Consider the following 25797-nt stretch of genomic DNA (forward strand, 5'->3'; position numbering starts at 1 on the left):
ATATTCATTTCACTTCATGTTGTGGGAAAGGATTAGTAGATTCATTTCCCTGTGTTTGTGCTACAAAAATGAAGAGGTTTACGATCCTGGAAAGTGATCAAGCAAGAAGTATTATGACTCCTGTTATGAAACCAGTTGCATGCAATTTTTTAAAAACAAAATGTTTCAGACGCCTTTATAGAAAGGCTGGTCTGATGGCCCAGTTGGTAGAGTTTGGGCCAGTCAAGAGACAGCTGAGTGTTTTATTCCATGAGGTGTATTCTGCCCTCATTGAAGTCAACAGGAACGTGATCAGAGAACTATGTTCATAAACATAGATTTTCAAACCATCTGAAATATGAAGGGTAATTATATGGCATTATATATAAAGGCTTCGGTGTTATATGCTTGTTCTGTATTTCAGAGGGATAAATATATACAAGAATTGTGGGTGTGTCAAAGCAGCAAAACTGGTTCAGACAGGTTAAAGCATTTGAAGTGGTGTCTTTTGCACCATTAATAGTTTTGAGTTTGTCTCAATATTTCTGCATCAATATTATGAATCCTGTTTTCAGGGATTTATTACTCCTGTAAAAGCATCAGGCTTAAATTTGGCTCATCAGACGAATTACTCTTTCAGTCTTTTTCTATTAAAAGAATTTTATGCTGTCAGTGATAGCTATCTGATACTGGAAATGCTTCTGCAACTTGAAGTTTTTTCTTGTTCATGAAGCAGTTGGTGGAAGTTGAATTAAGATTAATAGGCTTCCTTTCTGCTGCATTGATGGAGAACTTTGCAGCTGGGATCTAGAAGTTTAGAAATACTGACTTAAGCCCTGTAACATCACTAATTAGATGTATTAATCTCCACATTTTAAAACATGGAATCTGGTTTACAAAGTATTAAACTCTGTATTTTAAAACTTGGAAACTGTTTTATGAAGTTTTGCTAGAGTCATGTAGAGACAGAACAGAAGTAGATTCTGGTAGTTGTAATTTTTAAGCCATGGAGTATCAAATACAATAATTACTTTATCTGCTAATTTAGCTGTGGCTGTCAACCTAAATTTAGCATGATGTTTATTAATAGGTGAATACAAGCTGTTTCATGTGCTAATCTTTGTCCATTTGAGTATTTGTTTATCATGGTTGAACTTTATGCAATTTAAGGAGCTGTCATTCAGTAGATGTTATTTAAATCTTCAAGTAATATCTTTTGATACAGCAGTGTTGGAGGGAGAGAGGAAATGAGCAATTTTATTAATTTCAACCAAACTGAAAAGGTTTGAAATAATTGTTTCAAACATTAGGTTTTGCGTTAGTCATAGGATATTTTTTTAAATGCTCTTTTAGTCTATTTTAAGTATAGTTTGAATTTCTACCAGCATCTTAAAATATGAACTTGGGATTACAAGTGTTTGCATGGTAAGTACTTTGCAAATTCTTTTTTGCTCCTTTATTTAAAAAATGATTTAATGTCAGTTCAATATGTCAAAATGAAGCAGAAGACAGTGGAAATGATATTATAATCTATGCACTTGAGCAAAGGTGTGCATCAAATTCACTTAGTGTTAAAATTAAGTAGACTTTCAGTGATGAGACTTCAGTGTCATTCTCATCTTGCCTCCGTTGGCAAGTAATCATTCAGGCCTTTAGATGTAAACGGCAACTCAAGCTGTTGTGGTGTCAGGTTAATCAAACCAAACCTGAATTTAGGAATGGCCTCAGTTCTTTCTGTCTTCCTCTGGCTACCTTATGCATGATCCAGCACTCTATGAAAGAAACTTATTTAAAAAATTTTATTATGATGCCAACTATCCAATACGCAAGCATTGGTATTCCATGTGCTGAGTGGCCTGTTACCAGTGTCTGGATTGCTGATAGCTTCAGTATCAGCTCTGGCAAGATTGCAAAACCTGTCATGATTACTTCTGCATTAGCTGTTCTCTCAATGCAGAGCTCAACCCTGAGCACCAGAGGTCTGATTGATTAGTGCCACAGTATTTCTTGCTCTTCTGAAGACATTGGCTTTCTTCTTCCTTACCTGCTCTGAACTGTTCTGGAACCTGCTAAGCCCCCACTACGTCATTGGGAGCACGATCTTCCTTATATGAAGTTTGTTTTCTTAATCTGTTTGAGTGGAAAGCATAATAAATAAGCAGTCTTGGCTTTCAGAAGCAATATTGGAGGATATCTTGATCTACCTACAGTATTGTTTGCAATGTCCTTGGAATGTCTATATGCCTGGAGAAGCTCTATGTTGTCCAAGACCTGTTTTATCTTCTGACTAGAGACTCAGAACTAAATGAAGTGTTCTCTTTCAGAGAGAAAAACACTGTAGGTCCCAGAGTAGATCAGTCTTACTTATGCCTACCTTATCGTTGGTAATGGTGTCAGAAGTTTATCTTTCTTGTTGAGTGGGGTTTTTTTTTCTTAAATAATTAATGAGGGTAACTTAGTTTTCTCAATATCACAGCTGGGTACCTTCAGACCACAGATCATTAGGTGCTGAAATATGGAAGATAATTAAGTTTCCTGGTTAAGAAAAAGTTGGGTCTTGATAAAGTATTATGGCAGACAGAAAGTTTTCACCATTTCAAAATATACGAAGTGGAATAATTTATAAGTGAAACTGAAGATCAGTATTTACTTTATTGGCGATATCCACTAACAAGGGATTTTGCCAAAGTTGGCAAATATCTACTAAACTTCTTTGTTAGAATAATACTGCATCTCAGCTCTGGTGAGGATTGTAATGTCCTGAGTTTATTAAATTAAATCCAGCTTTATTAAGTGGGAATTAATGCAAAGGCATATATGCGCAAACTGCCTAAGGCTCATAAAAAGATGAGTCCAGTTTAGTGAGTAGACACCAGGTAACTACAACGTTGCTTAAGGTTGCTCTGGTTACTGCAACTAGGTTTCTGCCAGCACCTGTTTAAAGCTCAAGTATTTGATTCCATTACCGAAGTTCCCTGGAGAATTACAGCCAAGAAAAAAGGATTTCCTATTGGACTTTGCATTAACAATAATTTTACTACGTTAAAGAACAGTGTTTAGGGAATTTGGAATGTACAAACTCTTCTAAGAATAAACCTTTTTTAGCTGAAAGAGTTGATAATGAGCATCACAGAATACACAAAATATATTTGTAGGAGCTGGTGCATTATGTCACTTATCTACCATGTCACAACAGTAAGTTGTGGTCCCATTCATTGTCCTGGATAATGCATTTTACCTGTAATTTATTTAATGAAAATATGATAGAACAAGAATTACATCACTTCGTATTTCATAGGAAATTAATGGAAAAATCATGGACTATACCTAGAAATTAACTTCTGTAGCATGAAGACTCAACAGGATTTTTCTTCTTACTCGCCTATTTCAAAATCTAATCTGGTATAGTATCTGTGATCTTCAAAGGAAACACATGTTTCTGTGTTCTTGCCAGTTAGTCCACCAGTGGATTTTGTATAGTCAAGTTAGAAGGTCACAAAGTGTGGGCATTTAGAGAAAGGTCTTTTCATGTAAGCTTGGTGAAACTGAAGTGTTTCTCAGAATTGAAGAAAGGATTATATATTATTCATGTTAATGGACAATGCACTGAAATGTTTTATTTGAGCTGAAACAAAGAAGACACAGTTGTTTACTCTATGAAAGATTATTTAAAGTGTAGCACCTTTGCTACTGTCTGGCAGTGAATGTTCTAAGCGGGTGGGTGTTCACCAACATAAGTCAGTACGAAATAAAGTTTTCAATAGCATCATCTTAGTTTTCTTCAACAAGCAGTAAAAGACCTCACCTGCTTTGTTCAACGAGTACATTATAGCCTGATAGAAGTTAGAAATGTCTGTGCCCACTCTTTCTCATTTCACCTTCTTTGAATAGCTGTCCAATTTTTCCAAAAGCAATTTCAGTCAAGGAAGAATAATCTAAGTTCTCATCTCTCCCACATGAGAAGTGAAGATTTTACAGACTTTGAACCTCTACAGTTCAGACTGATCCCCTGTTTTCTTTCTAACCTTCCTAAAAATCAAGGCAACATTTTGTCTTAAAAATGTTTTCTCAGAAAGTGAATGGATGGCTTTGTCTGAGGAGCTATACAAACGACAGTCTTGAGCCATATACATCAGACTTGAGTCTATACACCACCAGTCTTGAGCCTCCACTTTCGAAGCTTATCATGTGCTTGCTGCAAGTACCCGTCATAGTCATCTCAGCCATCTATCTGCCTGTACAACAACACAGACTTCCATTTTTCCTTCTCAAGAATGGCTTTCCAATTGGACAATAACTGCCTCTAGAAGGAATGGAGTACTGCTAGCATCCTCTGAACACATTTCCATAAAGGAATTCTTCATGCATTTTTACATCAAGAGTTTACCCTACCGTATTGCAGAATTTCAGATAAACCACATTGTTTATTTAGCTGTAACTTTAGCTTGGTTTCCTAAGGAAACGAGGCATCAGTGATTATATTGTCTGAGCATGTCTGTCCTGTTCTCCCCTTTTCTCAAATAACTGTGCCTCGCATATCAGTATGTTTCAGAGCAAAACTGGCTATGGCAAAGAATGCCCTTCAGTTAATTCCTTTTCTTGTTCCAAGGTAATTTGTTGTGAGAGCTATAAAAAAACAAGTTATTTACAATACAAAGCAAACAAGAACTAGGAAAAAAATTGGGATGTTTAGTTTTGTCTCTGGACTTTCCTGGTATCTTTATACATCTGCCTTCCAGATAGTAAAGACTTATAAAAGGGACTGCTCTTCTTTTAACAATAGAGCATCAAACACGTGGTTGCCACAAAACCAGTTATTACAGTGCAACTAATAATTATAGTAATCTTGTGAAGATTAAAGTTTTAATGTAAAGCAACTTGGAAACCAATTTCATAGATACGAAAATACCTGCAGAGAATATTTCTTAATGTGGGAACACTCTATCCTTGATTAATGCAGGGGGGTTAAACTGCTCTCAGAATGAATGAAATAAAAGTTTTGGGGGGAAGAAAATAGATACAAATCTGTAGGTGTTGACTAGCCCTAGTGGAAAAGGATATCTGTTCTATGTTTATTAAAAACAAGCAACCAGCCACTTACCATAAGCGCATCTGTTTGGACACAGGGTAGCCTCAAGGCAAACTAGTGTCAAGTAAGTGCAGTTGTTCTGAGGAAAAACCAAGACAGATGTGTTTAAGTAACCAGCTTGTATTTCAGGCTGAAGGGGCTCAAGCAATTGAAGCTTCTGTTCCTGGAAAGATCACATATGCCATGGAAATAAAGTAAAAAAATACATTTTAAAAAAACAACCCACAAACCAAAAAATCTTTATGAAGTCCTTCAGTTAGTTTAGAACAGTGAGGAATTGAACATGGAAGAAGGCAAAAAGAAATGGCATAATTTCTTTAGAAAGGAGAAGGAAAATACTGAAAGTTTCTTTTTAGGTAAGTATAAATATTGCCATTGATAAAGTTGGGACAATGTTAAAGCCCAGCTGAAAAGCGGTTTCAGAAGTAGACCTGTTGGAAAACTTGAAGGCTCTAGAAGTTTTCATACTGACTGACCTCGAGGAGCTAAAAAGCATGTGCTTACAGGGAGCCAGGACAGTGGCCATTGCCAAAGAATCTTCAACAATTTCTATTTAATATTACTGAAAGAGTCTTCAAGACTCTTCAGTCTTTAAGAGAAATGAAGGCTTGATCTAGACAGAGCTTTCTGGACATTGCTGTGGTGCCAAGTATAAGTAGAGGGCGGAATAGCTTCTGTTGCGGACCGAGCAGTTAACGATGCTGTATGGAGAGGGAAAAAGTCTCAAGTTTCATAGTTAATGAGAAGTTTGTGTTCATGACATGAGTAACTGCCTGAGCTGAAAGGTCAGAAGTTGGCAAGACTGTAGTGTGGATCCCAAATGAAGCAGCAAAAAAAAGGAGAGGCTAGAAGGATCTTCACTTCTGTTTCATTTAAGCTAATTACTGCAGTGACCATCTGGTAACTAGAGCATAACTTCTTTTAAAAGAAGAACCTGTATAAATACTTATATGTACGTGCACCTGCATATGCCATGGGTATATCTAAGGAGCTTGTCATCGTGATGATAGCACTGTGCAAAGGAAGGTGAAGATTAATAAACTGGCATCTCTTCTCTTGAAATATTATCTTTTAACATACTTAGCTGTGGGGCTCTTCACCATGGGTTGCAGGTAGTGCTATGTCTTAAATTGTTTGAAACTGATCTAAGCAAAATACTATAAATTTTATCGTAGCAAATGGCTACCCCTTTGAAAGAACTACCCAGCAGAACTAAAACTGAGTATCCATTCCCAGTGTATGTAACTCTCTGAAGCTCTATTTATATTATAACATTAAACCAGTCTGAGTTAAGGTTGTGTTTCTGGTTGAAGATTGATTTGTTTTCCTGGATTTACTGTTTTCAGTGAGGCTAGGATTACAGTGACATTTATTGGATTTAAATCTAGATAAGTATTGAATGTAACCATAAATTTATAACGTTTTTTGAAATAAAACATTAAATTGACTGTTTGTCCTTGCTCTTACAAATATCACTGAAAATGTAGATAGATTTAGTTGAAGGAGTCAGGTCTATTATAGCTGTCATTTAAACATGAGTTGTTACAGTGCTAATGAACTGCACATAACAGAAACATATGGCTATCGCTTCGCTAGCAGAATTTTTAGTGTAATCCCATGGCTATATAGTCTGCTGTACTGTGAAGTTAATACAAAGGAAGGTCTGTTGTCTGCGTAGCTGTAAAATAAAAGTCAGATGGTGTTGGATTTCAGTATCGATACCTAGCAGTTCCTTTTATTGTGGTGGCAAAAAAAAAGTTCACACGCTCCATGCACAGCTCCTAATTTTTTTTGTTGAAATACCCAGCCTATTTCCGTTACTACATTCACAGTTTTACTTGGTAAGTCTTCATATTCCCTAATACTTTACAAGACCTGTTTCTGGGGTTCCCTATGTGATGTTCTTTCGTTGTATGCTATTTCAATTATGACTCTACAAAGAGTCGGAGTCTCCTGTTAGATCTTGAAAAGAACATATTGCTACTACTTAGTGGTTTTGTTTCATGTATTCATTCTTAATCAGAGTGGGGTTTTACACAGCTTTATCTCATGGCAAAAACTTGAGCTACGTTTATGGTTAAAGCAGTGTTTCTCAACCTTTTTATCTGAAGCTAGATGTGATATCTAGCTTCAAATTTTCAACAACCCTTCTTATTCCGTAGTATTTTTTTCTGTCTCCAAAAAAGTAGTTGTTGATGTATTGGGTGGTTGGGGCAGAATGTGCGTGCGGATGGTTTTCTTCTGTGACTGCCATTGAGGTACAGCATACAGAGTTGAAAACCGCAGGCCAAAATTTCAACTGTTCTTAATATTCAGAAAATAACAAGAGAGGATGGGCTTCTAACATGAGACACATTCTCTTTCTAGATAAACACCATAAAGTAATAAGAGGAAATTTTGCACATGAGATACCGAGGCAGTAGAAGCAATTTTACATAGGCTTGAAAAAAGCAAGCTACTGATGGTGGAAAGATTAATTAGAAAAATTGACCTGAATTTGGCAATTTTATGGAATTCCCAGAATGCATGTGACTTGAATCTTCCCTCTCCCTTGATCCTTAAAATGCTATTGACTACAATTTTGTTGCTGATACACACAACTGGTTTGTAAGTAGCTTCTTAGTAGAAAAGGCTTGATAGTTTCAGACTTGCAACTTGCTAATATACATGGGAGTTTAAATATTGCTATTTAATATCACTGGCTTTAATCTGTTTTTTTACAATGACATCTTAAGTATTGGCTTCTCATTTATTTTCCGGCACTTACTTTGGTTTTCTTATGCTAATTTATTTTTAAAGAGATTTCCAAATCTGCACTTCTATTAACCTCTTTTTAAAATTCTTAATGTTTGTCCCTAAGGAATTGTTATAGTGGGTCCCACTATAGGTGTAGATGTACCACACAAACGAAGGACTACGTTCTTTTGAAACTGATGCCTGAATGGGAACTGTAAGGGGGGGTTGGAATAGAATCATTGAATGTTGTCTCCTGTAGGACAGAGTAAGGAACTTCCAGTTCAAACTCTGTTGATACAATCTGAATCTTGCTTGTGTGTGATGAAGAACATAATGCTCAGGTTTATGGACAGAAAGCTGAATATCTGACCAAGAAGAGAGTGTGTTCTGTGTTGTTGATTTGCACATACTAGAACGCTGTGCTGATGCTGTTAAGCATGTGCTTTTCAGGCCTTCTGAGAGCACTAACAGTTGGATTAGACTCACAGAAAACTATCCCTTGAACCTTTGCACAGATGCTGTGAGAAAGAAGGCGTCAGGAAGGACTTTGCAAATTCAAGGGCAGTATCAGTATTAGTAGCCTTCGAACCTTCATCTTTTTCATTAAAACATAGCTCCGGATGCTGTAAAAGGGTTTAACAATACTTCTCCAAATTCTTTATCTCAAGTTCATGGTGGATGGGCTAATGGAACAGATGTGGAAAAGATCTGGTGATCTTACTCAGAGTCAGTAATCAGGGAAATTTCAGTGATGGAACCAGTCTTTCATGTGGAAATGTGTGTTATATTATTCTAACAACTACCACTTTAATTCATTTGGGACCACATCTAAGCTGGATACCCTGTCTTTCAGGCGCTGTCTTGGGCAAGGTAAACAACAACAGGTGAGTCAACCCTAACCTGAGCAGTATCCCGAAGTACAAGAGTTACTGTCTCACACTGTTTAAGTTCCAGAGACCTCTCTTGACAGAGAATATCACAGAATGTGACTTTTTTTATTATGTAGAGAACAGAGACTATCCCTGTGATTTTTTTTTTTTCCTCACATTATGCACTTGATTTACATAGCACTACGGCTGTGAACTCTGAAAGACCAATGTCATAATCATTTTTGACTAGTACAGTTTTTATCCCTCATGCCAGCATCCTGTTCAACACCTGTAGCAAGAATCCACCTTCATACAATTGCAAGGAATAAAAAAAAAAAAAAGCTTTGTTTCTCTTCTTACTGGAAGAACTTTTTCTTTCTTACAGTAACAGGTTCTTACTCTTCGTGACATCTGTACACGTGCAGGCTTGTGTGCATGATTACACCAAGCACAGTGTTTGTTGGAAGGGTGAATGTTTGTAAATAGGGCTCAAGGGGACAGGATGCTCCAACTTGCATATTCTCTGTACAAAGCAGAAAATGCCTCACACACTCTTTGAAGGTCCTGTAGACACAAATGTAATAAGGGGACAAAGGGATAATAGAATTCTCTCAAAAAGAAATACAAGTATTATACACTTGAAATGGGAATGCATAGTAAACAGTTTGTGAATCAAAAGTGCTGTGAACTTTAGTAAGAAACATTCCTGTTACTCTCAGGAAACACAATTGACTAAACTCATAGCAGTTAATACTTTTAATATTTGCACTTCCTTTTAAAAGAAAAGACTTCGTGTTTTTAAATCAAGTCAGGAATACTAAGCTTCAGTGGCGCAAGAGCACCGAGCAAGTGTAACTTTGCTTGTTTTTACCTTAGACTTTGATTATTCACTTTTTCATCTGTGAAATGTTGTTGGTGCTTCCTGGTTCACTGGAGATCTGTCTCAGAATATGGCTTTACTCTGGCATTCTTGTCGTGACCCATGTAATCTATAGTATTTCTGATTCTGCAGAGATATTCACTGAACCAGGAACATATAAGAATATGTGGAGAGCAGGGGAAAAAGCTTTTATTAAAAAGTAGGCTTGATTTTAAAAAAAAAAAAAAAATGCTTATGCTGACTTCCAACCTCAACATGCTTACAGGAATACTTAGAATAGATGTCTCTCTTTCACTGTATTTTAACTTTTACTCTCTTTTTTTTTTTCTTCTGAGTTGTATTGTATCAGTGAGCAATTATCTTAAAAAAAAAAAAAAATGCTTATGCTGACTTCCAACCTCAACATGCTTACAGGAATACTTAGAATAGATGTCTCTCTTTCACTGTATTTTAACTTTTCCTCCCTTTTTTTTTTTCTTCTGAGTTGTATTGTATCAGTGAGCAATTATCTTAAAAAAAAAAAAAAATGCTTATGCTGACTTCCAACCTCAACATGCTTACAGGAATACTTAGAATAGATGTCTCTCTTTCACTGTATTTTAACTTTTCCTCCCTTTTTTTTTTTCTTCTGAGTTGTATTGTATCAGTGAGCAATTATCTTAAAAAAAAAAAAAAATGCTTATGCTGACTTCCAACCTCAACATGCTTACAGGAATACTTAGAATAGATGTCTCTCTTTCACTGTATTTTAACTTTTCCTCCCTTTTTTTTTTTCTTCTGAGTTGTATTGTATCAGTGAGCAATTATCTTAAAAAAAAAAAAAAATGCTTATGCTGACTTCCAACCTCAACATGCTTACAGGAATACTTAGAATAGATGTCTCTCTTTCACTGTATTTTAACTTTTCCTCCCTTTTTTTTTTTCTTCTGAGTTGTATTGTATCAGTGAGCAATTATCTTAAAAAAAAAAAAAAATGCTTATGCTGACTTCCAACCTCAACATGCTTACAGGAATACTTAGAATAGATGTCTCTCTTTCACTGTATTTTAACTTTTCCTCCCTTTTTTTTTTTCTTCTGAGTTGTATTGTATCAGTGAGCAATTATCTTAAAAAAAAAAAAAAATGCTTATGCTGACTTCCAACCTCAACATGCTTACAGGAATACTTAGAATAGATGTCTCTCTTTCACTGTATTTTAACTTTTCCTCCCTTTTTTTTTTTCTTCTGAGTTGTATTGTATCAGTGAGCAATTATCTTAAAAAAAAAAAAAAATGCTTATGCTGACTTCCAACCTCAACATGCTTACAGGAATACTTAGAATAGATGTCTCTCTTTCACTGTATTTTAACTTTTCCTCCCTTTTTTTTTTTCTTCTGAGTTGTATTGTATCAGTGAGCAATTATCTTAAAAAAAAAAAAAAATGCTTATGCTGACTTCCAACCTCAACATGCTTACAGGAATACTTAGAATAGATGTCTCTCTTTCACTGTATTTTAACTTTTCCTCCCTTTTTTTTTTTCTTCTGAGTTGTATTGTATCAGTGAGCAATTATCTTAAAAAAAAAAAAAAATGCTTATGCTGACTTCCAACCTCAACATGCTTACAGGAATACTTAGAATAGATGTCTCTCTTTCACTGTATTTTAACTTTTCCTCCCTTTTTTTTTTTCTTCTGAGTTGTATTGTATCAGTGAGCAATTATCTTAAAAAAAAAAAAAAATGCTTATGCTGACTTCCAACCTCAACATGCTTACAGGAATACTTAGAATAGATGTCTCTCTTTCACTGTATTTTAACTTTTCCTCCCTTTTTTTTTTTCTTCTGAGTTGTATTGTATCAGTGAGCAATTATCTTAAAAAAAAAAAAAAATGCTTATGCTGACTTCCAACCTCAACATGCTTACAGGAATACTTAGAATAGATGTCTCTCTTTCACTGTATTTTAACTTTTCCTCCCTTTTTTTTTTTCTTCTGAGTTGTATTGTATCAGTGAGCAATTATCTTAAAAAAAAAAAAAAATGCTTATGCTGACTTCCAACCTCAACATGCTTACAGGAATACTTAGAATAGATGTCTCTCTTTCACTGTATTTTAACTTTTCCTCCCTTTTTTTTTTTCTTCTGAGTTGTATTGTATCAGTGAGCAATTATCTTAAAAAAAAAAAAAAATGCTTATGCTGACTTCCAACCTCAACATGCTTACAGGAATACTTAGAATAGATGTCTCTCTTTCACTGTATTTTAACTTTTCCTCCCTTTTTTTTTTTCTTCTGAGTTGTATTGTATCAGTGAGCAATTATCTTAAAAAAAAAAAAAAATGCTTATGCTGACTTCCAACCTCAACATGCTTACAGGAATACTTAGAATAGATGTCTCTCTTTCACTGTATTTTAACTTTTCCTCCCTTTTTTTTTTTCTTCTGAGTTGTATTGTATCAGTGAGCAATTATCTTAAAAAAAAAAAAAAATGCTTATGCTGACTTCCAACCTCAACATGCTTACAGGAATACTTAGAATAGATGTCTCTCTTTCACTGTATTTTAACTTTTCCTCCCTTTTTTTTTTTCTTCTGAGTTGTATTGTATCAGTGAGCAATTATCTTAAAAAAAAAAAAAAAATACTCTCGTTAGTGTCATGCTGTCCTCCTAAGATTTAGCTCCATACCTAGGATCCTTACTTGCACAAATACATTACGGTCTTCCCAAATATAATTGTTATCTCTGAATTTTCTCTCAATCATGAGCTGTGTATACTAATCTATTGGGTTTTTTGCCAATTTACATCTATAAACTATAAATTCTCATGTATAGAAAAGCTGTATTTGGTGATTAGAAAGTTGGCTTGGCAGGAAGATTATTTTATCTCGAACCATATTAATGTTCTGTTTGTACTCTAGTTGGGCATTTATTAGCAGATCTTGTTTTCCACTGGATGTGAGATGACTGCTCTTTGGCCTGTACGGTGACATTACTATTTTAAGAGAGATGGGTAATCAGTAAAATGTGGGAGAAGAATGCAAATACTGCTTTCTGAGTAAATTCTAGTCCAGTCATCTGAAGAGGTGGCCGGAGAGATTGAAGTCTCGATGAAATCCTTGTGAAGGATTTTAATTCCAAGTTGCACATGTCCCCAAATCTCTATCTGGGAAAGCAAGCTAAAAACGTAGGGCTTACATTAAAAAGTGGATCATAACTACATGTTGAGGAAGCAGCTTGATAGCTTTGGGAGATTTATAGAGAAAGAAACCAAATGGAGGTGACCTGTCATAAGTCATCTAAATGGAAAGTACTTTGTGCTTTCTTTTTATTTTTATTTGCTTGTTTCTAAGTGCATTTAACGTACATTTTTACATTTGGAAATATTGTAAATTTCAATTTGTTCAATGAAACTTAAGATCATAAGCATCTTACATATCAGTCCCTTTAAAAAAGTTAAAATATCCCCTAGTATAATGTCATTAAAATGTAGCTGATAAATACAGTTGTTCAGTGAGGACTTAGAAAGACTCAGTCAATATGATGGAACAGTCCTCTCTTGCAAATGTACTTTGTATCTCTTCTTTGTGCATATTCATTTTATATATGTTTTAGCTCAGTTGGAATCAGTTCAGAAATATTAATTTTAGACTTCACCCAGTATTAATGGATGCCACACCTAGATCATTTATTTCAAACCTGAATCGCAAACTTACCAAAATATGTCTTTGACCTTTGAAGAAATACACCTTATTTTCTGAGACTGTTTTCCAGACCTAAGCAAACAATATTGTTGTGGTAAAAGTGTCACCACAACGTCTTCTGCTGTCAGAATGAATTAACTTTTATCCACTTAAGTGCCATTAATCTTGAAAGTTGTGAATCTAACATATATTTTCATGGTCAAGAATGTTACTTTTTTTTTTTAACCACTTGTTTTTTCTTATGCTTTTCCTAACAGCATTCTCCACCTAAATCTGACAGAAACTCCTGTTATGAAAGTAGTAGTAAATTGCCATGACCATAATAAAAGAAAATAGCATAGGCAGAACAGATCTCAAGTTTTTGTCTTAGAGAAGCACAATATATTTATATGTGAAAGGCTGAAAACAAACCAAACCCTTTGAATGTTATTCACACTTAAAGAAAATACTGTTTGTTTTCATGTTCAATTATTGATGACCAATGGTATAATTGGAGGTCTCGCTGATACTTTTTTAATGTTTAGTAGGTACTTATTTAAATTTGTTTTAATGAAGAAAACTCAGTATCTTGTCCTATAAGTAAGCTCTTCAGATTCTGCAAAGTTGCTCCCAGTCTATGATTTTACGTAACTTTTAACATAGGAATTACGCTGGGCTCAGACGCGCTCTTTGCCCAGACTGAGGCAGGCGAGTGTTTTGCGGCGTTACCTTGGGAGAGGGGCTGTGTTTGGAATGCTGCAATGCCATGGGCAGTGCATGCAAGGTAACTGCCTTTGTTTTCATTAAAGATCCTATTTAAAGAATCAGCACTCCTTGATCAGACCTGGTGGGTTTCCTGGAAGACAGAAGAAAGAATTTCCTGGAATAATTACATATTCTCCCTAGAGTGATGCAGATTTCTGTCTCTGTTTGCGACTTCACATTCCTTAGCCTGCTTTCCCCTAGTTTTGTTATTTTTAAAAAAATGTTAGATGTAGAAAAAGGTTGGAAGAACATGTAACTGCTTGTATCAAAGCTAGCTAGTGAAACTGCTACGCAGTAAGGGTACGAGTTGCTTGTGCTTTATTTGACAGTTGTTTTTCACGTTATTGCATGCCGTCACTTGCAGGGGAAAGGCCAAACTTTGCTAACTGTTGTGATGCAAGTAGCCCATTAGGACTAATGAAGTAAATAGTCTTGTGTATTCTTCTCTGCTGCAATTCACATTTCAGCTTTAAAAACAAATTCTGTGGTTAACTTCTCTGATCACTTGTTAATAAGTATGGTTTCACTACAGGTACGTATCATGCAAAATTACATGGGTTAAATTTGACCCCAAGATAAATTATCTCTCTGAATGCATGTTATTCTCATGCATTTCTCCTCTGGAGACCTTTTTTCTTCAGAGAGGATCCTGAAACACAAATTTCATACTCAACTTCTGTGAAGCTGACTGACTTGGTAGGGCTGAGAGGTACCACAGTCAAGTAAGTGTCTGTTAAAAGACTTCCACTTGTCATAAGCTGGCTACAGATGCTAAGATCAATGCTGACCCAGCCCTCTGTGTTCTCATCCGTATTCTGCCTTTTTATTCCACCTTCCCCCCCATCCATCACATCACACAAGTTGTAAATTGGGTTTATCCTTCATTTATATTATTTTAAGTGATCCCTTCCCCTCCCCATTTGCTGAGGTTTCCATCCCCTCAATTACAGCCATACCACAAAGACAATTATTGAGCAGTTGAGGGCCAAGAGGTCAGAAACCTCCGGGAAGAGGTAGGAATGATCAGCTGGGGCTGGGAACCTCCGGAAGCAGATTTGGCCTGACCATAGTTTGGAGGCTTTTGCAACATCAGTTGTCTGCGTGGCATCTCCATACCCAAAGGAATATCCAGTAGGTTGAACAGTTTGTGTGCTCTTCCTTACCTCACTTTCATCCCCACTTCTGTTTGTACTTATGGTACAAACTTAACAGCCCTACCAGAAGCCCTGCTCCCTTGTCTCATTTCCTAGCATCACCCAGGCCAGAAGCTGCTTGTCCTCCCCAAAGCATGCCAATACTCTTCCTGCACATCCTTTCCCATCCTTTCTACCAAATTCTAAATGTCTTTTCCTCTCATTCTGGCTTTACAGTTAATGTTACTAAACTGGATTTCTAATCCCAGTCCTTGATTTATACACCGGCCCATTGCAGCGTCTTTTCCCCCAATCTCATGCACCCTACCTCTCAAGTGTTCATGGAAGGGCGGGTCCTGCCGCTGCCTGGGATGAGCCTGCAGTCGCTTACCACTTTGTGTTGCTATGCTATGCAGGGAATCCTGCTTGCGTGCCAAATAGAGAAATGCCTCCTCTTGAAAGAATACTCTAATCAGGGGTTGCAAGGTGATTCTTTGTTGATAACCAAGAGAAGGCAATAACTGCTTTTCCAGGGTCTGCATCTTTAAGGAAAAGGAACTATAATGTACAACTTGGTTGGACTCCAGGCACAAGAGGAAATGGGTTATAGCAGTTGTGACTGTGCGGAGCAGATGTTTTGGTTGGACTGGCTATCGACCATCTGACTCATAATAAATTGTCAGTTCCAGTAAATTCCCAGTTTTCAATTACAGTAGGTAGGATATGAGAAAACAATGCTGTTTTGAATGGTGTATTTAAAGTGGTTTTGATGATAATTTTCATAAATAACTCAAGCTAACTTTGTAAAAAAAATTAAGTATTTTGCAAAGGGAGCAGCTGTAAACATTAAAGCATGCATTTGAATGTAAATTTAGACTGGTATGGATGAAAGCTAACAAATGGTGGTTTAGATAGTGCTGATACAATTAGAAGTAGGATTTTAAGTTTTACTTTGAAATCTTGTGATACCTGAAGTCTTTTCCTGCAGGTGTTTTGTTTTGGTTTTTTAAATAAATAAATACCTTCAAACTTCCAGTTTCATCTGTTCTATGCTGGATTTGTATTTTCACGTGGCCTCTTGTTCTTGAGTTTCAAAAATACGTACTTAATGAACCTTTCATCTGCACTGGCTAAGTCAACAAAGGGTCCATCAGAATAAAATACCATGAGCTTTCTCTTTAAGCTTGTCTTTGTGAACAGTTTTATTTAGTCTTGTAAGTTGTTGCTAGAAGGTCCGTGCAGTAGAAAAAAAGCCTATGGTTTGAAAATCTTTTTTAATTTTGTTCCTTTCTCACCACATTGCTTTACTATGTATATTTTGCATTTCCACAGCACTTTGGAGGTTTAGTTAAGGATCAGTCCACACTGTGAAGTATTCTGTAAACATAGGAAACCCCTTGCAGTTCTTGAGAAAGAAGACTATTTATTTTTAGTATTAAATGGTGTATCCATTGTTTTTCATGTTTAATTTGAATGGGCATTTTCTGAAATGAGGAAAAGATTATTTTTTAAAAAAGAAATACATGGTAGTGAGATGGCAGAAACACGTCATGAAAATCTATGTTGGATCTTTTTACATTGCATTTACTTTTTTTTACTATCAAGCATGAGACTGTTGTGGAAAAACTAATAGGTGTGTGCTATCACATGCTTAACTAATGATTTCAAGCATTTTTACAAACATTCAGTTTTTAAACCTCAAAATTCCTGTGGTCCAGGATGTGCTCTTCACTCAGTGGAAGTTCATTTTAATAATACCTTCTGTAGAGTCTTGTGTGGAAAAAGTTCTGAGAGTATAAAATGGTATTTTAATGTGGCAGTGGATGCTCATGTTTAGAGAAAATTGCCATTCTTTATTTTTACAAAATCAGTTTTTCTTAAATATAACTTATAAATATAACATTAAGTGTTGTGAGTTAAATACAAATTACGAGAAGGAACATGGCTACTTACATACTAAAAAAATGTGTTGTGATTTTAGTCCCTTTTTCCTAAAAGGGAATAATATTGCCAAAGCAATTGGATGCCACTCTCTCTTTTGAAGCCAACTGAAAAATAAAAATAGAGGTGAATTTTGCTTTGCTGCTCTGTTTAAATCTGGCCTGTTTTTTGAGAGAAATGCACATGCAGAAATGGGAAAGGGGAACGCACTGCCTGGGCAGAGTTTGATAAGTGTTACAACAACTTTTGCCTTTGGACGCTTTGGTCTAATAGAAGGATCTCAGCCGCTGTTCTGGGGAAATGTCATTGCCTGGTAACATAAAGATCCATCATCTCACCCGTCACCAACAGGTCTGTAGAGATGACCAGGAGAGAGATCACTGAAGGAGTTAAGTTGTGACTGGCACAGACGATGTCAAAAAGGTCTATTAGTTGAAAAGCTTTCCACAGTTTATCTGTAAGACATGTGGTTTTGGTTTAGTTTTATAAGCGGCAGTTGTAACAGACATACCAGGGTTGAATGTAGTTTCACCAAGCAGTTTCTTGCATAAATAAAAGTAACAAAGTCTGGAAGGAATAAACAGTATGGTGTCGGATGCAAAGGGACTTCATTGTAAATTTGTGGCCACCTGAGCAATAAGGTGGAGCAACTTCATGGTGTTACTGCATTACATCTTTTTAAAACCTCCACGAATGCTGATTTTTTTTGCATCATTTTTAAGTTACAATTTTAATTTCCCAGGTATGTGGGCCAAAAATATGCATCCATTTGAAAAGTGGTAGTTAGAAAAGAATGCCATTTTCTGTACTGAGACTTGCATTGGACAGTAGCCGTACGAATGTAACGCAGTGCTGTGCTGGCAATAGCAGTTGCAGTAGCGCTTGCGTGTTATTTTTGTAAATGAAAAATATCACGTCTCAGTTTATTGCTCTTCCTGCACACAGCAGCTTATTGCAGCTTAACATGCAAAGATACCACGATGATTTATGTTGTTGTGGGGGTTTTTTCCCCTGGTATGAGTCTTCGTATTACAGAAGCCACTAGTCAGTGTAGAAAATATAATGTAATACTACTGTATGGGTTAATGGAGGCTGTAGTGGTGTTCATCTAATCTGTTTTGGGCTTGGGGGTTTTATTTCTTGTTTTGATTTTCTTTTATCAGTGAGCATCTGGATGGTGTTCGAGAAACTGTTCTTATGCATGGTGTCAGTTTGTGTGTGCACACCAACTTAAGCACCAATACTAAACACAAGATTCAATACATTTGACTTTGTCCATGTAGCTTGTGAAACACATGTAGGTTCTATTCTGTAAAAACAAATAATTTGAAAATAATTACAAACAAAAGAATATAGTCTTGGAAGAACTGTATACGTACACGAGTGATTATATTACATGTACTTTTCATCTCTTGAAGAATACCTATTAAAATAAAATCTTTTTAATCATTAGCATTACTGCTTAGTCTGTCTTAATAGTTCTTTTAATTTGATTGACAATTAGCAAATTAATGGGAAAAAGCCAGTTAATGCCATACTCTGCTTCAGGAGTGAAAGCTGTTCCTTATTTATGTTTTTTCCTTAATGATGGAAATATGTGAAATACTGGGGAAAAGTTTGTGGGGGGATTTGTACTCGGGTATTTTTTGTTGTTGTTTGTCTCGTTGAAGAAGGTTTTGTAATCTGTGCTGGTGGTTGTACTGTAGATGATAGCACCACTTGGAAACGTAACACTGAAGGGAACATTGTGGGTCAGGAGGTCCTGTCCGTTGCTGCTGCAGGCAACCATGTCGTATAATCCCGTCCATAAACTGGTCCTACCCCAACAGGACAGCAGCTAGCTTTTGTCCTTACCACTCCTATGGAGCATTGTCCTGCAACTTCAGGTTAAAACCATGTTCTGATTCCCAGCCTGAGTGTGCTCGTGACCGTTTTATAGGCGTTTCTAAGAGTACCCTTTTCTTTCAGCTGTCAGAAGCAGCTGCACACCAAGGCAGAATTTAAGAAAACACTGTCAGCTCTGTCTCATTTTTCATCTAAGACAATTAGGCTTTTTTAAGACCCATTCTTCCCTGCAGCTTATCACTGAGTTTCTTGGCATCTTGTGTTCCGCACGTAATAGCTAGTGTGCAGCTAGTCTCTCTGGACGTTAACAGTTTCAGTTCTGCCAAAGCTTCAAATGGCACGAGATTGTCTTCCCAAAACCACTCCGCAGTCACTTTTTCTTTTTCTCCCCAGATAGGGCAGGATCTCCTAACAATGTTTAAGTGGTTTGCATGTTCCTTCCTCACAGCTGCTTGTGGGACAGATCATACCAGGGCATACTGCACCATGTCAACCCTGCTTTGAGCACATACCTGCTGGGTTATTTATTTCCTCTTGTGTTTTTTCAAAACGGATAAAAACAAATGCATCTTGGCAAGTTGCTATGTACATATGCACAAACACATTAAAGGACTCCTTTGTGAGCAGCAAGTGGCACTGTATTACTTCGCTGTCGATGAAGGTGACTGCACTGCTAACTCATTGCTTTCTAACTAGAGGTCAAGAGCTTAAATGAAGTTGCGTGTAGCAGAAACACACTTGTTGGTACTGTATGTGATTTATGAATTGGAGAGATGTCAGGTCCTAACCGGAAACAATTTGTTCTACCTGATCCCAAAACTGTAGCTTAAACTGTGAACGTGTTAATATTGACTGTCATAGGTTTTAGCATGGATTTTTTTTTTTTCTTACAGTAGTTGTTTATAGAGTATGCAGTCTTTGCTGGAAGTAATGCATGGGTTTAATTTGCAGGAAACTTGGGGACAATAACTTCTAGTTAGAAATTTCTGATTGCAAAAATGTTTTTCGTCCATGAGAGAAGTAGGGGTTGAGTAGAGCAGAAATTTTGGACCATGTACTACTTTGAAAAATAACAAATATAAAGGCTGTGGTCATAACTCAGTGATACTATAGCATTTAAAAAAAATTTTTGGCATTTGCATCTAATGTTAGTGTTAAACCAAGAATTCTTAAAAATTAAATCTGCATCTTTACTGAAATATGTAGTTCAGCTAATTGAGGAAGAGCTACACTACTGTACACTTGGTAACACGGTAATTTTATTTTGATACTTTAAAGGAAATTAAGCACAGCAGAATATCTTTTAAGTACTAATACAGTAAGAAAGAATAAATTTGTAACCTATTTTTCAGTGGTTACACCTTAGATTCCTCATGTAAGTGTCTCCTAAATAAATTGGTATTGGACTTACTAGTTGTTATCTATAAGCTTATAAGTACTCAGTTTGTTATTTGCTATTTTATAGTTATTATTTTTTATGTACAGGATGTGAATGAAGATCCTGGAGAAGATGTTGCACTTCTCTCCGTTAGTTTTGAGGATGCAGAAGCTACTCAGGTTTTTCCTAAGCTGTATCTCTCCCCACGTATTGAACAGTGAGTAAGCCTTTTTTTTTTTCCTGGAGTGTTCATTCTATTTAATCTCTGAACTTTTCAATTTTTTCCTGATATGTGTGAGAAATGCTGGCTAGGTGATAACATGCTATTGCTTTAAATTGCTTAAAGTCATAATGATCACTGCAAGTGTGTGCGTGGCGGAGAAATGACAGATCTTCTTTTGGCTAGTTCTGTATCTATGGCTGGATCACATATAGATGAAGAAAAGTCATCACTGACTACATGTCATACTCTTGTAGCATCATAATCTATGAAAAATATGTTGTGTTTTCCTGTAGCACTATATCTTGAGTGCATCCTATGGTACAGCATACTGATAGCTTTCTTGTGAGGGGAATCTTTAATTTCTTTTTCTTTTAGGGAGGTAAGTTCTCTGTATAAACATGATACATTTGAATAAAGTATTGTTGTAGAATCTAAAGCGCTTTAACTTTGTTTTAGGAATTTGCAGCTTTAGTAAGTTACTTTTCTCAGAATATCTGAATATTTCATTTTAAGATCGTTGAACCTTACTGATCTGTTTACCAGTTGGCAAACAGATTTGTTTAGAAACTAATTTCTACTCCTAAAATGGAAGGGTGAGGGTTAGAAATCAGTCTGCTTTCATTAAACTTCTCTTCTTACATTTCTGGAATTAAGAATGTCTTAAAGCTTCTCTTTTCTCTTCAGTATCTCAATCTTGTAATATCTGCTTCAAAATAACTATATTAGACTGTTCAGGCTGATCTAGCATTATTTCAGTGATGCTTTGCTTTTCTGGTTAATACTGCAGTGACTTTCCTCTTAACTGGTGATGACAGTTCTGGATAGAGAAGAAAAGATGGGAAATACTGACTACCACAGGTTTATAACAGCTTGGTGATAAAGTTTGTGTGATTGAAGGAACATGGTACCTTAACATTTTGCTCAACAGGGTATTGGACTGGATAAACTGTTGCATGCAATTTAAAAAGCAAAACCCAAGATTTGATTTAGATAAAGGCATAAGACATCCCAGGTATTTTGTTTAAGAAAATGTAGGTTATGTATGCACATGCAGACATGAACACAATATATTTAGCAGCTTTTACGTTTTCATATTTTTTATCACTTTTTGTCAACATTAGTTGAGGAAATAATTGTAGTCAAACATGAAATTGCCTTACATGTTCCAAAGGATTCTTCTGCTCAGCTGGTGTTAAAAGCAAATGGGCTGTCACTAGTTCCCATTGTATTTTCAGCTCTAGTTTCATGTTGATTCTTGAGTGTATTTCAGGCCACCCAGGTATATCTATCAAAATGACCCATGTGCTAAAGAATACATTGCTTATTTTCCCAGTTTCCATAGTATCTTTGGAAAGATGTTAACCTCTTGCTACCAGGCAGAATAGCAATACAAAGGAACACTTCGTCTCCCTGGAAGTCTTGCATTTTCTGCGAGTGCCCTAAAGAATATCTGATTTTAGATGTGTGATGAAGAGCAATGTAGCAGAAAGATATTTCAGTAATGTTAGTACATGTCTGACGTACTTATGGCTTTGTCGTTTGTAGCTTATGCAGTCATGTTAAAATCATGCCATTAAGCCCTGGAGTTCCACGGCACACCTTGTCACATTACCTGTGTGTCAAAGTCGAGGTTCTTCACTCATGTAACTCAATCTGTCCTCGTGCATTTGTAAGGTATTGATTACAGTATCTTGATACTGCTAACCCGTAACACCGGAGTTTCTTGTGAGCTGTTGCACCTTCCTTTATTCTACTGGCTGCTTTTTCCATGCCGTGAAAAAATGTATGGGTATGTTTTCAGGTTTTGTTCGATTGCGCTTTAATAACACAGATACATTTGTCTCTTGTTCTTTCCAAAGCCAATCTCTGCTCTGTTTAGCAGAGGCTAACAGTCTAGATATTTAACTTTGCAGTGTTTGGGAACTGAAGCAACAATGTGTACTACTTGATACTTTTTGCCAAAAGTACAAAAAGCCTCAAGAAGCCCTGAGGATTAGTTTAATGACTTGAGGCCATGGCATGTTACATTTGAATTGTGTTCTGCTTATAAAAGTTCTTTCCTGCTGCTAACAGTAATTGCATCTACAAAAGCCATGTAAGCAAATTACCAGTGTATTTTTTTCATGCAGCAGATTTTGAGGTAGAGTAAGTACTAGTTGACGGTTCCCAACATAACATTCCCAAGTACTCAACAAAACAGGAAAAATACCAAATTCCCACAATTATTTTGCTAATACTAAACTCTGTTCACCTTAGGAAGAAGAAGCAAACAGGAATAGCATTTTCCTGACGTATGAAAAAACATTTTCAGATAGAAATATTTCAGCTGTGTAGAGAAACAAGAGCAAAGGGCCTGTTTGTGGAACGTGAGTTATCTCCTGCTTTCCCAAGAGGTTTCACTGCTTTTGTGCTCTACCATGTAAACATGTATCCCCACATTGCATTTTCTAAAAATGATACGTACCCACAGGTCTTGTCAGCAAATTTGAGCCCTAGCAATATGAATACGGTGTTTTTGCTTTGAAGGGTTCTTGCAAAGCACATTTGCTCTGCTTTTAGGTGGATGGTAAACATAATACTACTAAGATTTTGACTGCTCTTTGTCGTAGACTCTGGAAGAGAGATTTGCAAAATGAGGGAAATGTCCAATTTTTATGCCTTGGGGCTAAGACATTAGTACATCGGTTAGCTTGAAAAAGCTCACATATTAAAGCAGCGGGTAAAAATGCAGTAGAGAAGTATTGTGGCTCATTTGAGTCAATATTGGTGTTCCATTGACTTGGGTGGTGGGGTATCTGGCTTGCAAGAGTGTCAAGTCCAGTTCTTACAGTAAAGAAACAACCCCACACTTACGGATAGGAAGCATTTGTGTTAGTTTATAAAAATCTCAGCAATAATTATTCATAACTATACTTAGTTTAATTCTTTCATTAAAATTTGCTAATTTAAAAACATTCCTTTAAATACTAATTGTTCAAAACACATTAACAGCAATTTCTAGTTAATGTTTCCTTAATTTGAAATCAATCACATAAAAAAGCTTTCATTTTATAATTTTAAGAATTCTTCTTACTCTTTATTGCACTGCATCTATAAGTAGATAGATGCCAATGACAGTCGCTTTTAATGATTTCAAAAATAAGATTAAGTTAAAACGAAACGTGGGGTATTTATGATGTGTGTTTTGTTTAAAAACTGCTGTCATGACTTAGTATCATAAAAACAAGTTTCTGCACACTTCTGGAGGAAGTGGTAAGCTGGGAAACCCCACAGACTGACCACCCAACTGGAGAGGATGGTGCTTGTCAGCACCCGTGAGCGTGCGTCCCCAGCTCGCCCTGCTCCTTCTCCCACCTTGGGGCGTGGGACTGGCCGCAGGATGCTCTTCATCCCCTGCTGAGGCTGCTGTGCTTCGGGGAGAGGGTCGGAGCGCTGAGCAGTGTCAGTGCCCGAGGCCCCTCACTTGCTCATCGACCTGATCTCCTGCTGCTAGGTAGGCACAGACGTCTTCTGAGGCTGCTTCTGCTCGACGAGGAGCTGCTGGGATATTTACCCTTTATGCTGCTGTCGCATTTCCATGCATTATTCATAATGTCTCTAAATCTATCAGTAGACGGCATCTTGCGTGCTCAAAATTATCTTTCTAGTGAAAGTAAACTAGATATTTATATGGAAAGGAAATTTGTAGTAAAAATATCCATCCTATCTTTGGTTTCCATTTATTAAAAGTCACTAGACTCTAAATCCAAGGAGTCAGTGTGAGATTAAACAGCTAATTTCTATATTAATGCTTAAAATGTGTGTCAGCGTACTACACATGAATGTGGATCAGAAGGGGTTTTTTTTTAAAAAAAAAGAAAAAAAATTACTGCATGTATTTTTTTTTTTCCTTCATGAGTTGTCCATGCTAAAGAAAATAAAAACGGCTTGTCTTGGTTCACATTTAAGAAAAATAGATATATGGGTGGAAACACTGTTCCTCAGTGAATGCTGTGTTCCCTGGATTCACAGAAATAATCCTGCAATAAACATTGTTGTCCTGGAGGGCTTTTCTCTGATAAATACGTGGACGTGAATATGCTAAGAAACCCAGCTGTCTGTAGTACTTGTTTTGTTTAAATGGATCAGGCTCCATGCTTTGGGGACTAAAATGGTCGTTTTTACTGGTCTGGGAGCTGTGCCAGAGGGTTCTTCGTGACTGAGGGTGGTATGCAGGATTCGGTGACTGCATTTAACCTTCTCGTATGGGCAGGGGAGAATAATAAGAACCTGGTCTGTATGTTTCTGTATGTTTTTCACTGATGGGAAAAAAAAAACAGAAGAGAAAATTAAACACATGTATCTGCTTTAAGGTGTTTCCTGTCTTTCACCTGTCCTTTCTGCTGGTAGTTGGGGGAGGAAAACCATAGAATATTATACATTTACTGCCAGATACCACCTCGCTATGTTTGAGATGCAGGGGTGCTGTGAAGGGCTTCCCCTTTAAAGCTGGCATGCCATACTGCTGAGCACATCACTGGTTGAAGCCTGCTGTTTCAGAATTTATTATGAATACAGAGTCTCTAAATGAGTGGTCATCTTTAGGCCTTTTTATATGTCTGTAGATGACAGAAGTAAGAAGGTCTTCTATTTGGCATATTAAAATGTGCTTATTCATCTGAGTTGATGATTTCCGTAGAATTGTTAGTAGGCAACCAAGACAGTGCATGACTTCTTCAAATCCCAGAGCATCTTTGCAGACATGGGAAGCAGGAATGGCTGTTGCTTTGCAGGGCTTTTTCTTCCATTAAGCCTAGTTTGGTCATGCCTCTACACAATGCATGGCCAGTGAGTCAGTTATACCTCCTGCCCACTGTATGTGCCATGTCCCCATCAGCCAAATCTTCTGAAACGGTAGCCAGTATGTAACCCGATTTCTTGTCTTGCTCTGCTTTGCAACTCTTCTCTATCCTAAAAATCATCTATTTTGCTCCAGCCACCGTTTAATGGCATGTTGACAGCCTCAGAAGAGATCAGGGTAGACCAGGATTGACAGTTATAACAGATTGACTTGTACTTCTGTCCTGGGTGTTCAACTGTACTGGCTGTTCCTTTTTCTTCTGAAGCTGATATAGAACAATTAGTGAAAATAGTTGTAGAAGAACTAAGCTTATATGTCCATCACCTAAATGGTGCTTTAATGCTGGATATGTTAATGCTGTCCTTAAATGGTTCAGGTAGTGAGATTTTTAAGATGGTTTTCTTTCAGTTAAGAGGCTAAGCAATTAGACCTAATCGTTGAGGTTTTTTTTTTTTTACCTGAACT

The 25797-nt window shown here is 36.6% G+C and overlaps 1 protein-coding gene across 2 annotated transcripts in view; it reads left to right on the plus strand.

Moving 5' to 3' along the window:
• The window catches only part of BABAM2 (BRISC and BRCA1 A complex member 2), a 177192-nt gene that overhangs the window by 74267 nt on the left and 77128 nt on the right, over positions 1 to 25797 (plus strand). For both annotated transcript variants that reach the window (XM_009649301.2, XM_035889019.1), the window contains exon 7: positions 20377 to 20486. In XM_009649301.2, coding sequence (XP_009647596.1) covers positions 20377 to 20486 — 110 coding nt within the window. The remainder of the gene's footprint in view (positions 1 to 20376; positions 20487 to 25797) is intronic.

Source organism: Egretta garzetta, unplaced genomic scaffold (assembly GCF_000687185.1).
Source record: "Egretta garzetta isolate BGI_Z169 unplaced genomic scaffold, ASM68718v1 scaffold561, whole genome shotgun sequence".
Lineage (NCBI taxonomy): Eukaryota > Metazoa > Chordata > Aves > Pelecaniformes > Ardeidae > Egretta > Egretta garzetta.